This window comes from Protopterus annectens, chromosome 14.part0, assembly GCF_019279795.1.
Source record: "Protopterus annectens isolate FY-2018-M chromosome 14.part0, PAN1.0, whole genome shotgun sequence".
Taxonomy (NCBI): Eukaryota; Metazoa; Chordata; order Ceratodontiformes; family Protopteridae; genus Protopterus; species Protopterus annectens.
In genome coordinates this window covers 710,630,902-710,644,141 of record NC_056748.1, presented here as the reverse complement: position 1 = coordinate 710,644,141, position 13,240 = coordinate 710,630,902, and the positions used below count along the sequence as shown (strand labels likewise).

Genomic DNA, 13,240 nt, shown 5'->3' with positions numbered 1-13,240 from the left:
TTATATATACAGAGTGTGTTTAGGGATTCATGAATCTCACCTAAAGACCAGATTTTAATATCACTCCTGCCTCGTTCACTGAATACCTGAAAAAACTGTTTTCTCCACTTTTTTGTAATGTGTCAATAAAGCAGACCTCTCTCTTACCAGTGTCAGAAGAAACATTCCATGGTGGCAGATTAGCCTGGCTGGTGTGGGAATAAAAGACGCTGATGTCTTGTGCATCAAGAAGCTCCACCAGTCTACATGACTCTAGCAGCTTTTTCTTGCAGTTAAGTACATAAGGAGCCTGCTCCGAGATGTACACAATCCTGCCTGAAATCAGAGAGAACAGCACCACAAACGAGTCCTATAGAAAAGTAAGATAACATCAAAAAACAAGAAAAACAAACACTAATATGATGATTAATAGCTTATCTAGGGAGACTTGGCAATTATCCTATTGGCAATCTGCATATTTCACCAGTTTTGCATTACAGATTATAACACACACAAAACTCTGCATACAGCATCTTAACTCCCAGAAAATTTAGCACCATAAGATTTAGAAAAATGAATAAATTAGGATTACAAAATAAATGGTCAAATTACTTTTAAAAAAATCCTCATTAAAGAAAGGACCCCGATGGAGAACAAATTAAACTTTGACCACAGCAAATCTACCAGAGCAAGAAAACCCTATTCTGTAGCATATCTATTTCAAAACAGCAAGTCTAACCATTCCAGAGGGATCCTGTACAACCATGTACCTTCAGTGAACTAGCCTACTACTGAATGCAACAATGCACTTTGTAGCCTTTCAACAAGCTACTCACAAAAAAATTGAAAATTACAATGACTGCTTACTAGAAAAATCATAGGAGTGGAAAATTTGAAATACTTGCCATTATACATTCTGCTTCCCAAATGTAATCTCTAGTTGGTCTGCAAAACTGTCTGCTTCACTTCTATTCCAGACTGTTAGAGTTACAGGACAAGTACACACATGCAACCTGTACAAAGACAAAGCCCTTGTAAGCAAGGGGAATACTATATCTAAAAAGTTGTCAGTGATGCTGCAATGCCAATATGTGGATAGTGAAGACTTATATGCTTAGACTGATCTGCCAGTGGGAAAGTGGATCTGTAAGACCCCCACCTCACTCAACCCAATTATCACCCCCACCTCACCCAACCCAATTATCACCCCCACCTCACCCAACCCAATTATCAAGTACTACATGGAAGGGCCTTAGACAAAGTAGTATTCTGGAACAGGAGATGAAAATGCAGGACTTCCAAGATAGCTGCACAGTGATTTAGGCTCTTCTAGTTTGAAAACTGAAAATGAGAATAAAAGGCCATGGAAGCCTTCAGTTTTCCGTAAAATTCAAATCACCTGTTGACAATTATGCTAACTGATGCCAGCAAAATAGAAAATAGAAAACTGGAGCACCAGACAGAAAATAAACCAGAAAAGATTAAGAGAAAAATGTGGTTGGGAGTAATCCTGCAGCTGTTCCGCAAAAAGCAGTTTGAATGGCAACTTTGATACAGAAGATGACTTTTGTTTTTTTTTTGTTTTTTGTTTTTTTCGGTCTAAGAGTCAAATGTTGTCAGAGGTGTTTACAATAAAACACTGGAAGAATACGTTGATTTGAACAAAAGGCTGGAAAAATAGAAACCAACTACTTTTCAAATAAACTGATAAAAATGCAAAAGTGGTTCAGAAAGACAAATTGTGTCGACTGTGTTTAACCTGTGGATGAACTGTAAAATATATACCTCATTGTAAGTCATCAATGTTTACAAAAACACTGAAAAAGACAGTTTTGTTTTTCTTTACTAATATTTATAGCAACAAACAATGATGCAAATTCAGTTTTACATAGTGTGGGGTCAAGAGTAATTTAAATGTTAGGTAGGAGAGACATACCAGTAAATACTCCTGATATTTAAGATATTAAAGCAAACAAGTCCTTTTTAGATAAAATTACATACTGATTTTATACTGTAACAAAATAAGAAAGGCTGGTCAGGAGAAATTTTAAGTTAATATAATGCGATCTTGGACTGCTGGTGTGGGGGTATGGGGTAAAAGTGTACTACTATATGTAGAATTAAAGTAGCAATTCCCTCCCCATTTTACAAGAGTGGGTGTTTAAATTAATGCCCGTGGTTTAATCTGAAGACATTGTTTTTGAAATAAATGTGAAATGTGAAAAATAAGACAAAATGACAAAAAGGCACGTTAAATGGTAGGCTCCTTGCATCTATAATGTTTTCAGCTGCCCCCCCAGCAAATACTCTCAGTAGCAGACCAAGTCTATAGGTGCAGACAGTTGACAAGGGGAAGTCTGTACATTGTGTTCAGAGTGAACCTGGCAAGAATTCTTTGAGCAACTGCCAAATTATTAGCTTTTTTATCATTGTTGACTGCTTTAACTTTGAGAGGAGCTATCTACAGGTACAAGAAATTATCCCGAGTGTTCTGAGCACTCTTGGCTGTGAGAAATGTAACATTTAAAACATACAGTGTGAAACTGGAAAGTGAATAAGTAGTAGCCGCCTCCCAAGCAGTCTTAACACTTTATTAAATGTAATAGAATAATGCACAGTATTTATTCAAAGTCAACCCACGCACTTTTTTTCCTTAAGCCTTAAAGTTCAGGTGTTTATTTTTCACATCTGGGAGAGGAATTAAATGAACAAACTGCAGTCAGTGTAAGTGGGAACGCAGGCTGTAACATGCACCTTAGCATGTGTAACCTTAATTTTAGATTAAGCAGTGCCTCTGTGTGTAGACATCAATTTGAGTCAACCGCTCCCAAATGGAGTGGTAAACTTCATTTGCTGAAAACGTACATAGCTTGGTGCATTTGTTATAAACACAAAGAGAAAGGGGTTCTGAAAATGTAGTGTTGTTTTGAGCGTCTTCACTGAAACAAAAAGTCTTGCAAATGTGACAAGCAGAAACTGCTAAGAGAGGATTCTGCCAAATATTAGTGTGTACAAGTAAGCCAAAAGTTGGAAATACATATTCCAAAGAACTTTCATATACAATAGGTGGAAATAATAGCTTTATATTCTAATAGCAACACAATCAATATTACCACGAAATGTTAATGGTAATACCAGTACAGGCAAAAAGCAACGATTACTGAATTGCATTATGAAACGCAGGGTGCAAACAGCAATGTTGCAGGAGACAGGTGGATAGAAATAAGCATGCAAGTTTGACAAAGGATTTCAGGACGGACATTCAGCAGAATATCAGGACAAAGGAAAACACAAGCAATAACACTGACTGACAAATGGGCTCCAACAATGACAGAGAAGAGAAAAAATTGTAAGTCTATGATAGTAAAGGGTTGGAGAATTACTCTGGCATATAATTGTATTCAACCAAAAACTGTTAAGGAGCTTAAATATTTGGGGAAAGGGGAATAATCAGCTTTCAGCGCACAGTATTTATGACTGTGGACTGAAATCTGTGAGTGTTGGATGCATCAGGGGGACTTAGAAGGGAAATATACAACAAAAAGGACTTAGAAGGGAAATATACAACAAAAAGAGGATAGATTTCCAATGAAATATAAAAAAGACAACATACACATTTAGTAGAAATCGGACAGAATTTATATACTAATTCCCAAGGTACAATAACTGGGTTTGACTGGATACAATTTAGATTTCACAGGAGATTACATGTTTAACTGAAAGCTTTAACACACATCCAATAAATATTTCAGATCATGCACCAATAAAAAACAAGATAAAGGTGAAAGGTAATGGAATAAAAATAAGACACTGACACTTTCCTACTTGCCTACTAAAAATAGAGGAAATTAAAGAATGAGTAATGGAAAACTGAGTTAATACAGAAGGTATAAAAACACTTCAGAAGGGATAGTTAGTGAGTTGTATAAAAATGAAAATGGAATTTAAAAAGTTGTAGAAATAAAGAAAAAAAAGGGGACACAACAGGAGTTATTTTCAGAGGCTGACAAAGGTTAAAGTACTGCACAATAAGGGGAATCAGAAAACAAGAGTAGGGGAATCAGAAAACAAGAGGAGGGGCAAATGCAGAGTGGCAAAAAGAAAATAGGGAATTTTGGATAATAAGCACGAGTTTAAAAAGAATGCTGTTAACCAACTGTTTTTGACAAGTCTAGAACACAAATTTTTAGCAGACGATGGCAAAATTAACAGATATGAATCAATGTGTTTTTTGGAAGGGAAGCAACTGTTTGACAACATTAACAGAACGATCCAGGACAGAGGGAGAATGCAAGAAAATACCTCTATTGTTGGTGGGCCTTGATGCAGAGAAAGCATTTGATGGCATCAGATGGGATTTTAGGAGTATGGGAATGGAAGCATTTATTATTCTATCAAGAAATACAAAGTAATTTATAATATATGAAGGGTTAACGGCAAAAATTACAGTGGGAAGATTCCTCTCCAACAAGCCTTGTTTAAACAGAGAAACCAGGCTAGGACGTCCTTTCTCCTTAATTATTTGCTTTATATTAAAAAATAAGAAACTAAAAAAAAAATTGAATGACCATAATTGGAATGGTAATGAAAAGTTTATTTGAAAAAGATATTATGTTGTACTTGAAAATTTCGGAAAAGGACATCTGGATGTTGCAGTATATATTTAGACAGTTTTAAGTCAGGAGTGATCTACATGTATGGGCCACCATGGGTGGAGTTAAGGCTACACCTGCTGTCTGATGATTTCCCATAACATCCCACAGGGAAAAGAAAGGGCTAATCAATCTGAGGGGTTGGCAGCTAGCAAACAGAAAAAGCCTTTAACACAAGAAAACTCATTCTAAGATCTAACTGTGCAACAGTCCACAAGAACACACTACACAAAAGTTGCTGTTTATCAAAGCATTCACTGGACCAGTCTAAATTAAAATGTCATAGCAAACAGAACACATTTGCTTAACTCTCGTTCATAGCAGCGACAGACTGTTAACCTTACTAAACCAACAGTCTTCAGAACAATTCCTCACTCGTACACGCTTTCATGGACCAATATACTTTATAAAGAAAACAAGAGAGACAACCAGGGCTATCAGCCAGCCAGCATGTACCACAGTAAAGTAGACAGAAAAGATTAAGCCCCTCCCTCCAAAAAGACAAAAGTCACTACTCTTTAAATATCAAAAATGCATTCTAATACGGAAAAGAATATAAACACCATAAGAATGATACCATTACTTATAATACTCTTCACTGCCAAATTTACCTTGTTTAATTACAGAAAGTCAAATGTGCGTGCGTTTATGCGTTATTCAAATGCATTACACGTGTAATCGTGACAATGCTGGAACCTTACAGTGCTACAAGATTGTTAACTCACAGTGTTTTTTAGGGTGTGTTCAGAAAGAACAGTCTGCAGTTCCTCTATGCAGTACGTTGGCACATTTGTCCGGTGCATTTGCTCATCTCTCCATAGCTGCTGGTAGTAATCTCCATTAGCTGGGACAAGTTAAGAAAGATCTGAGCTTAGTGCTACATACAAAACATAGCCTAGTGATATACAGAACTGGATTAATTAAGGCAAACACCACAAAACAATTTCCAAACACTATGTGCTCACAAGCTAACAGAGACACATTTGGCCTCACTAAAAGTATAAAAGGACATGCACACTTAAAAGCTCAATTTTTACAAAATAAAGAGCAGTTTTACTATCAGATTAATTCACTGCTTTAAAAATACCTTGCTGCTCACTCTGAAAATGGAAATGGAGATATATTAGGACTCTGAACTGTGGAAAAAACACTGTACATTCAAATAAAATGTGGAACTACAGAGTAAATTGTTTCTAACCAGGAACTGAAGCCCATTACATTTATATTAACCCACTTGGCAGAAAATTTTTACCAAAACAGATATGTAAGCCGCTTAAATCTAACTTTAAAAATACAGGATTACAGTACTTGTATGTCTGTACCAATGGTACCCACTTTATAAGTATGCAGTGGAGATGTAACCAGTTATTACACTTGCACTGGGTCATGTATCACTAAAAATCCACAAAGTTACCTCACGCTCAGCTACACCTTATTATCATTCATAAGTTAAGAGGACACATACCTTGCACTTGCTTAACACATCTAAGTGCATAATTTAAGGCATCAGCAGTGCTTGGTTTCTGGCTCCGCCCCTTAAGCAGAAGGCGCTTCTTCATCTCTTGAACTGTCTGCATCATCTCCTGACGGGACTTGTCCCTGTCATGTTGTTCACAGCTGTAAATAAAAACGTGGCAGTGTCATCAATGTCTGCAAGGAACAATATGCAAGTTGCAAAAATGGTAATGCTGCATTTGCACAGAAACATTCAGTTTAGGTGCAGCATCTATCAAACTTATATACCCTAGATGAGACTACAGAACAACCTTCTGATGGGCAGCGCAGTGGAGCAGCAGTTAGCGTTGTCACCTCACAGTAAAAGGTTCACTGGTTTGATTCTCAGCTGGGGGTGCCTTCTGTACGGAGTCTGCATATCGTCCCTGTGTTCGCGTGGGTTTCCTCTGACACTGCAAAGACTTGCATCTGGAGCACTGCTCCCCAGGCCTCCACAGAAAATGGGCTATGTCCCAGTCAGACTTTGTTTGTTTATTTATTTATTTAACATATGCAAACAATCCTGCATGACAAACATCTCCTTACAAAAGGAACATGCAGGACAATTTAGTTGATTAAGAAACAAGGGGACTCACGGAAGCCAAATCACACTACCACCAGGTTCATTAGCTTTATTTAGAATCTGCTCAGTCCTATCAAACTTTCTATTATCAAATTATAAAGACCACAAATAAGTACTCAAAACGGGTCTATATTATTATTGTCAAAGTTTTAAAACTTCGAATCACTAAAGGTCGAACTTTAATGATCAAAGTTTTAAAACCTCGAATCATATAACAGAGATTGCCATAGAGTGCAGGAAGGGAAGATTCCCCTTTACTGCACTGTAGTGCGATCTCGGAGTTGGTATATTTAAGTAGCGGGGGGTGTGGACGGTGCAGGGGGGATTGCTCCCCTGCACAGAGCATTTTTTTTTGGGGGGGGGTTAAATTTTTTTTTTTTTACATTTGAAATATTGAAGGTTCAAATCACTGAAGTTCGAACTTTAGTGGTTCGAACTTTTACACCTCAAAACAAGTATATTCTCTAACCATGACACATTTTAATCCAACACTTAATGAAATACAGTCACTGCTGAAAGCACCAAGAAATGCCAAAAGTGCATGTAACAGTCGTTGAATGCATGTGTTGAACGAAATTAAATTAAATATCTATGGTTAAGGCAAATCGGATGTGTTCTGGCTGTAAGTGCCACGGCTTTCAGCATTACAAGTGGGAGTATGTGCATGCGACTGTTTGCAGGTTAGGTTTAGAGTAAGGACTAGTAAGGGAGCAGATTTGGTGTTTACGGGTTAGGGTTAGAGTAACTACACAACATTCCAGCTACACGAGCACATGAATCCTCACTCTTACTACTCTGCCCTCATGCCACTACTAAATACTTTCCCCCATGCAGAAATCAGACAATGAACAGCTAACACTGACATTACGGTAATACACAAAAAAATACGCATTCAGTACTTACAGGAACCCTAAGGCTAGCAAAGAGACACCCACCCAAATGGGTCATAACCACACACCTGGTACACCTAACATGAAATACTAGGCTATCAGTCTGCATACTGTTACAAGTCTAGCCAATAACCAATGGTGAGAATCAGACCTTATACCCTGTACCTGTGAAGTACAGACCTTAAGACTTATGGCTAGCCCTCTCCACTAATGACACCAATTTGTTAACCAGGTGAGCCCACTGGACAGATTGTCCCTTTTCAAGGCCAACCCAAAAGTAATATCGGGTTAAAGGAATTGCTCAAGTTCACAAAGGAGACAAATGAGGGAATCAAATCCGGCATACCACTGGAACTGCAGCCAACAGCCTTACCCTCTGCACCAACTGCCAGACTCTACAAATTCTGATGGGTCACTGATTAAAGCCTTGAAGCTGAATCAGCAGCCATCAGGGTGGAAAGAGAAAGATAATCTTAAAATTTCAGAACATGGGACGCAGACTTCCGCAGTATGGCCTTACTAAGCTTAACCAGACTCCCACAGTGAGAAACAATAAGGTTTCATGACGGTGAGCAAAATAGTCATTCCTGAAATACCAGAAGTAGAAAGGCAGTCACAGTTCTAGTGAAATAAGCTCAAGCAATTTGGCAATGTGCATTAACAGCTACTCATTTTTTGTCGGACAGCTAATTACTCATGGCAAATGCTGCAGTTAGAGGACAGGCTTTCCTTCTCTCCCAGAAACAAAGGAATAGTTTACCTTCTTAAAAGTCATCAAGTAACATCTGAGAAACCAGAACACCTGAATGATATGAATGTTCCGCTCAGCTTTTGGTTCTACTCCATCCCAAGAAAAAAAAAAAAAAAACTAGGAGACTGCCTGCTTGTTTCAGGGACAATTCGGAAACAAGGATGGCCCTTGATGCAACTTCAGTGTCTCCAAATAAGCAAGCTCAAATGGAAGACAGGCAAGCTTATCAACCATGAGGTTAGATTCCATAGCAGGGAGTGACTCTTGAAAAGAAAGGATAATGGAGATGCAGCACTCACTCATGCAAATGCCTGACAAGGCATATTAATGCTACAGTGCTGCACTCCCCAACATCATGGTGTAAAGACATAGCTGACCGACATACAGACACACCCAGAACACAGAATAACCAAGCCAAACTCATACAAAGGCAATCTTTAAGATGGCCAACCTTTCCAAACTGAGAACAACTTGCAAGCAAAAATCTGTCCACGTTGAAAATGTCTGACAAGCCCCATGCCTGAGACCCCTGCCTGCAAATTCGGAGGGATCAAGAACATGCATCATAAAAGATTATCTCGGAGGTGCAACCAACTGTGGTTTTAACCATGTAGGACATCTTTGAGGTGGATCAAAGGAGATTCCTGTATTGTCAGAGATATGACAGCTTGAAACTATGCTCTCAACTATCAAAGACACACAGGGACTGGCAAAGAGAAAGAGATACAGACACCCCCCTTGCCCTGCTTAATACAAACAGATGAAGGGAGAACCGCAGTTCTCACATTCAGCAAATAAATCAATTTCCTAGGTGACCAATTTCTGAAACAGCCTGACTATAAACAGCCTACAGATCTGCAGCTTCAGAAGATAAGTTAAGTAGCCCCAAGTATGTCCATGAAGTTAAAAACTTCTGTGAGAACAACAACTTCTCAATGGCACACTACCAGATGAACATGCCCTCTCTTTACAAAAGGAGTATGGCCTTGTGCCCATATTGCTTGTTTAGGTAACATACCATAGACTGGTTGTCAAACCTACACAACAAAAGGTTCTAGCAGTTGTTGCGTCTCCAAAACATTACTAGCTGGAAGAGCTCTTAGCTCCTACCAGTTGGAGTGATGTGGAGCTCCCTTTTTCCAAGAGGGATCCATACTTTCCCAGTCATGTGGGATCTCAACTTAGTACACCAGCTTGGAAATACAGCACTGACTATCAGAACATAAGCTTCAGATGCGGAAGAGTTTAGACCAGTTCCATTAGTTCTGAGAGTGATCAGCCGGATAAGGTCCTGTTAGAAAAAGAGTGACAAGCTCCAGAGAATGGGTGGCAGTGGATAAACTTACAGTCCACTGGTCTTTTATGAGGTTTACAATCCACAGCAAACCTGGCCAAACAATCCTCTCCACAATCAAAGGAAAGACCCAAACAGAAGTAAAGACTAAAACACAGCAGACAGTTGGGCTTGTCTACTTGGGCAACTTAGTACTGTGGTAGGTAAGACTGTGAATATTAGACGTATCAGACATTGAGAACACTTCTTCCCAGGTTGACCCGGCTTTGAAGAGGCCGCAATGGAAGTAGGAGGGAAGGGTCATAAAGAGTCCTCAAGAAAGCTCTGGGCTTGCTTTCTTTTCAAGTGGTCATCAAGCTAGACCCGTGCAGGCTAGCCAAATAGTATCCCCTCTAAAAACTGGGAATCTAGTATCCAGTATCGGAGCTCCTCCTTTAAACAGGCCAGTCTCAGCCACACCATGTGAAAGTCTAACATAAGCCTGTGAACCCCAGCAAGAGCATTAGCACTGTCAACATTTTAGCAGGAAACATGACAGCTCACTTTAGCGACGATAAAAAAAAAAAAAAGTCTCAAGAAGGTTTTCCTTAAAACCTGACATCTTGATATCTTTCATATTATTCAGAACCTTTCTAACAAAGTTAGCAATGAATTTGGAAAAGCAAGGTGGCAAAGAAAGTTATGATCTTTGTGGGCTATTATGAACTAAAAGAGAGCTCAAGAAGAGTCAACATCGGGATGCTTGGGCAACTGAAATACCTACCTCAGAGGGGGGTCTCTACTAGACATCTACCTTTTTTTTGGAGGGGGGGGTTAAGGGCCGAATATGAGTACCCTTTAAATTGCTCTAATTTAATGGCTGGCTCTGGGGGTGAAGGGAAACACTGCAAGGCTTCTTCCCAGGAAACTCAGACAGGCATTTCTAACTAGACAGAACAGAAACTCAATGTCAGTCTGATCTATTACTCATATTCTAGTGAATCTCCTGAAAAGGAGAGGCTATACAAAGGCAGGACGGTGGGAAGTACACTTCTGCTTGCACATCCCAGACTAGGGATGCTTTGACACTTCATATGAGCAACAGTGTACTACTTGGCAGCACGCTAGGCAGAGGCTTGTGCCAGGCTCAATGCAATCCTGCAACCATGGCTCAAATTTTTTTTTTTTTTTTTTTATGAAAACACATCTACTTGATGTCTAGGTACTTACACGTAAGCCCCATCATGGGAACAGCAGACAGATCTACCTCAATAAAGATCTCGCACTCCAAATGGGCATGCGAAGGAGTACTTGGGGTGGCAACTTCTCCACAAGTAATGCAGATCCAAAAACAAGTAATTCAAGGAACCAATCGCCAGGATCAGCCTGGACTCTCTCTACTTACAGCATGTCAGAAGACAGGAGCTTAGAAAAAAATGTCCATTTTTTAGTAGTGAAAAATATGAATCCAGCAAAGGAACTGTTTATCCTCAACTAATAGATTTTCGCAATGTACCATTTGCAACATAAAGCGTAATCAAGACTAAGGAATGCATAAGCTATAATAAGAAGTTATGTACCTACCATAACGTTCCATGTTAGTTGTCTTCTTCTCGCCTTCTTTCTTGCTGGATGGGTTCAGAGCCGAGGCCGACTCGGCCAATACTAAAGCTCGAGACTCCCCCATATCCCACAATGCTAGGCGGTAACTCCTCAGATCTCGTTTGAAAGCTAGGCCAAGCAAGAAAAAACTCCATAACATGGAGAAGGGAAACCCACCTCTATAGGGCTGACTGTGAGGTGTCCTAAACCTAAAGGACTGAAAGGTCACAAGACAATCTCCTCTAGGTCTGTCCAGGCTAGGGGGAAGGAGGGTGGGACGCAAGAAAGAAGGCGAGAAGAAGACAACTAACATGGAACGTTATGGTAGGTACATAACTTCTTAATGTTAAGTTGTCTATCTTGCCTTCATTCTTGCTGGATGGGACCGCGTCCCTAGCACCTTGTCCCGGGTGGCCTATGGGAACAGACTCTTGACAGTGGAACCAAAGTTGGCACGGTCTCTGGAGGCTATGTCCAACTTGTAATGAGAAATGAAGGTATGAGGGGAAGCCCAGGTGGCTGCTGAGCAAATAGAATCAATAGGAAGCCTATCCTGAAAAGCTATGGATGTGGCTAAGGCCCTAGTAGAGTGAGCTCTAGGCTTCGAGGGCAATTGTTGGTGCCTGATCTCATAAATAAAGGTAATCGTAGCAGTAAGCCATCTAGAAAGTGACACTTTAGTGACTGGAAGGCCCATCTTGCCTTCCGCATATGAAATAAACAGTTGGTCTGATTTTCTAAACTGTTTAGTCCTGTCTAAATAATACCTAAGTTGGCGATGAACATCTAAACAGTGCAGTTTCTGTTCTGACCTGTTGCCATAGTTGGGGAAAAAAACTGGGAGATCAATAGTTTGATTCAGATTTGCTTGAGAGGACACTTTGGGCAAAAAGGATGGATTGGTATGCAAGGATACTCTATCTTTGTGAAAAAGTAAATACGGGGGACAACAGCAGAGAGCATGGAGTTCCGATACCCTTCTAGCTGAAGTGATGGCTATTAGAAAAAGCGTTTTCCAAGACAACAACTTCATAGAACATGAAGCCGCAGGTTCAAAGGGGGGTAGAATCAATGATGCTAGAACCAAGTTCAGATCCCATGGAGGAGGTGGATCCTTGATGGGGGGCTTAAGAAGAAAGACTCCTTTCAAAAAGGCTTTACAGAGTTTGTGTAGACTCTGACACACCCACATGAAAATTAGATATAGCCGCCAATTAAACCCTGATAGTAGAAGGAGAAGAGCCTGCTTGGAAAAGTTCAGCTAGGAAATCCGGAATGGACTGAATAGGTGCAGTAAAAGGATCTATCTCCCTGGACGCTGCCCAGAAGGAGAAAAGTTTCCATTTGCTGCTATAAATCTTCCGGGTAGAAGACTTATGAGAAGCTATCAAAATATCTCTAACTGAGTGAGATATTAAGGGAAGCCTGGCTAAGGTTGGAATTGGAGGAACCACGCTGTGAGGTTCAGAGAAGAAAGGGATTGGTGCAGCTGACCCGACTGATGGGTCAAGAGATCTGGAACTGGGTCCAGATGCCACGGTTGCACCAAAAGGCAACGGTGAAGAAAGGGAGACCAAACCTGTTGAGGCCAATAAGGGGCAATGAGGATCACTGAGGCCTTCAGAGCGATGGCTTTCCAAATCAGCTGAGGTATCAGTGGGAAGGGGGGAAAAGGCATACAGGAGTCCCGAAGGCCAATCGTGAACTAGAGAGTCTCTGATGGGATGACCTGGTAGGGGAAAGAGGGTGAAGAAATTGGGACACTTGCTGTTTTGGGGAGTGGCAAAAAGATCGCAGCAAGGTTGGCCCCAAGTTCGAAAAACTTCTTCCAACACTGATTTCTTCAGAGACCACTCGTGAGGCATGAGAATTGCTCTGCTCAATCTGTCTGCTATCTCATTGGACTTGCCGGGAATGTGCGTTGCTATCAGGAAGCGCTGAGAAGAGATCGCCCATTGCCACAGTCTGAGTGCTTCTCGACATAAGGGGTAAGATTTGGTCCCGCCTTGCTTGTTG

General features: G+C 40.3%; 1 protein-coding gene across 4 annotated transcripts in view; it reads right to left on the bottom strand.

Annotated features, from left to right (window-relative positions):
* The window catches only part of PER3 (period circadian regulator 3), a 508,287-nt gene that overhangs the window by 484,039 nt on the left and 11,008 nt on the right, over positions 1–13,240 (bottom strand). For all 4 annotated transcript variants that reach the window (XM_044056446.1, XM_044056445.1, XM_044056444.1 and 1 more), the window contains 3 exons: positions 6,097–6,248; positions 5,357–5,475; positions 148–349 (listed from right to left, as the gene is read on the bottom strand). In XM_044056446.1, the coding sequence (XP_043912381.1) occupies positions 148–349; positions 5,357–5,475; positions 6,097–6,248 (473 nt within the window). The remainder of the gene's footprint in view (positions 1–147; positions 350–5,356; positions 5,476–6,096; positions 6,249–13,240) is intronic.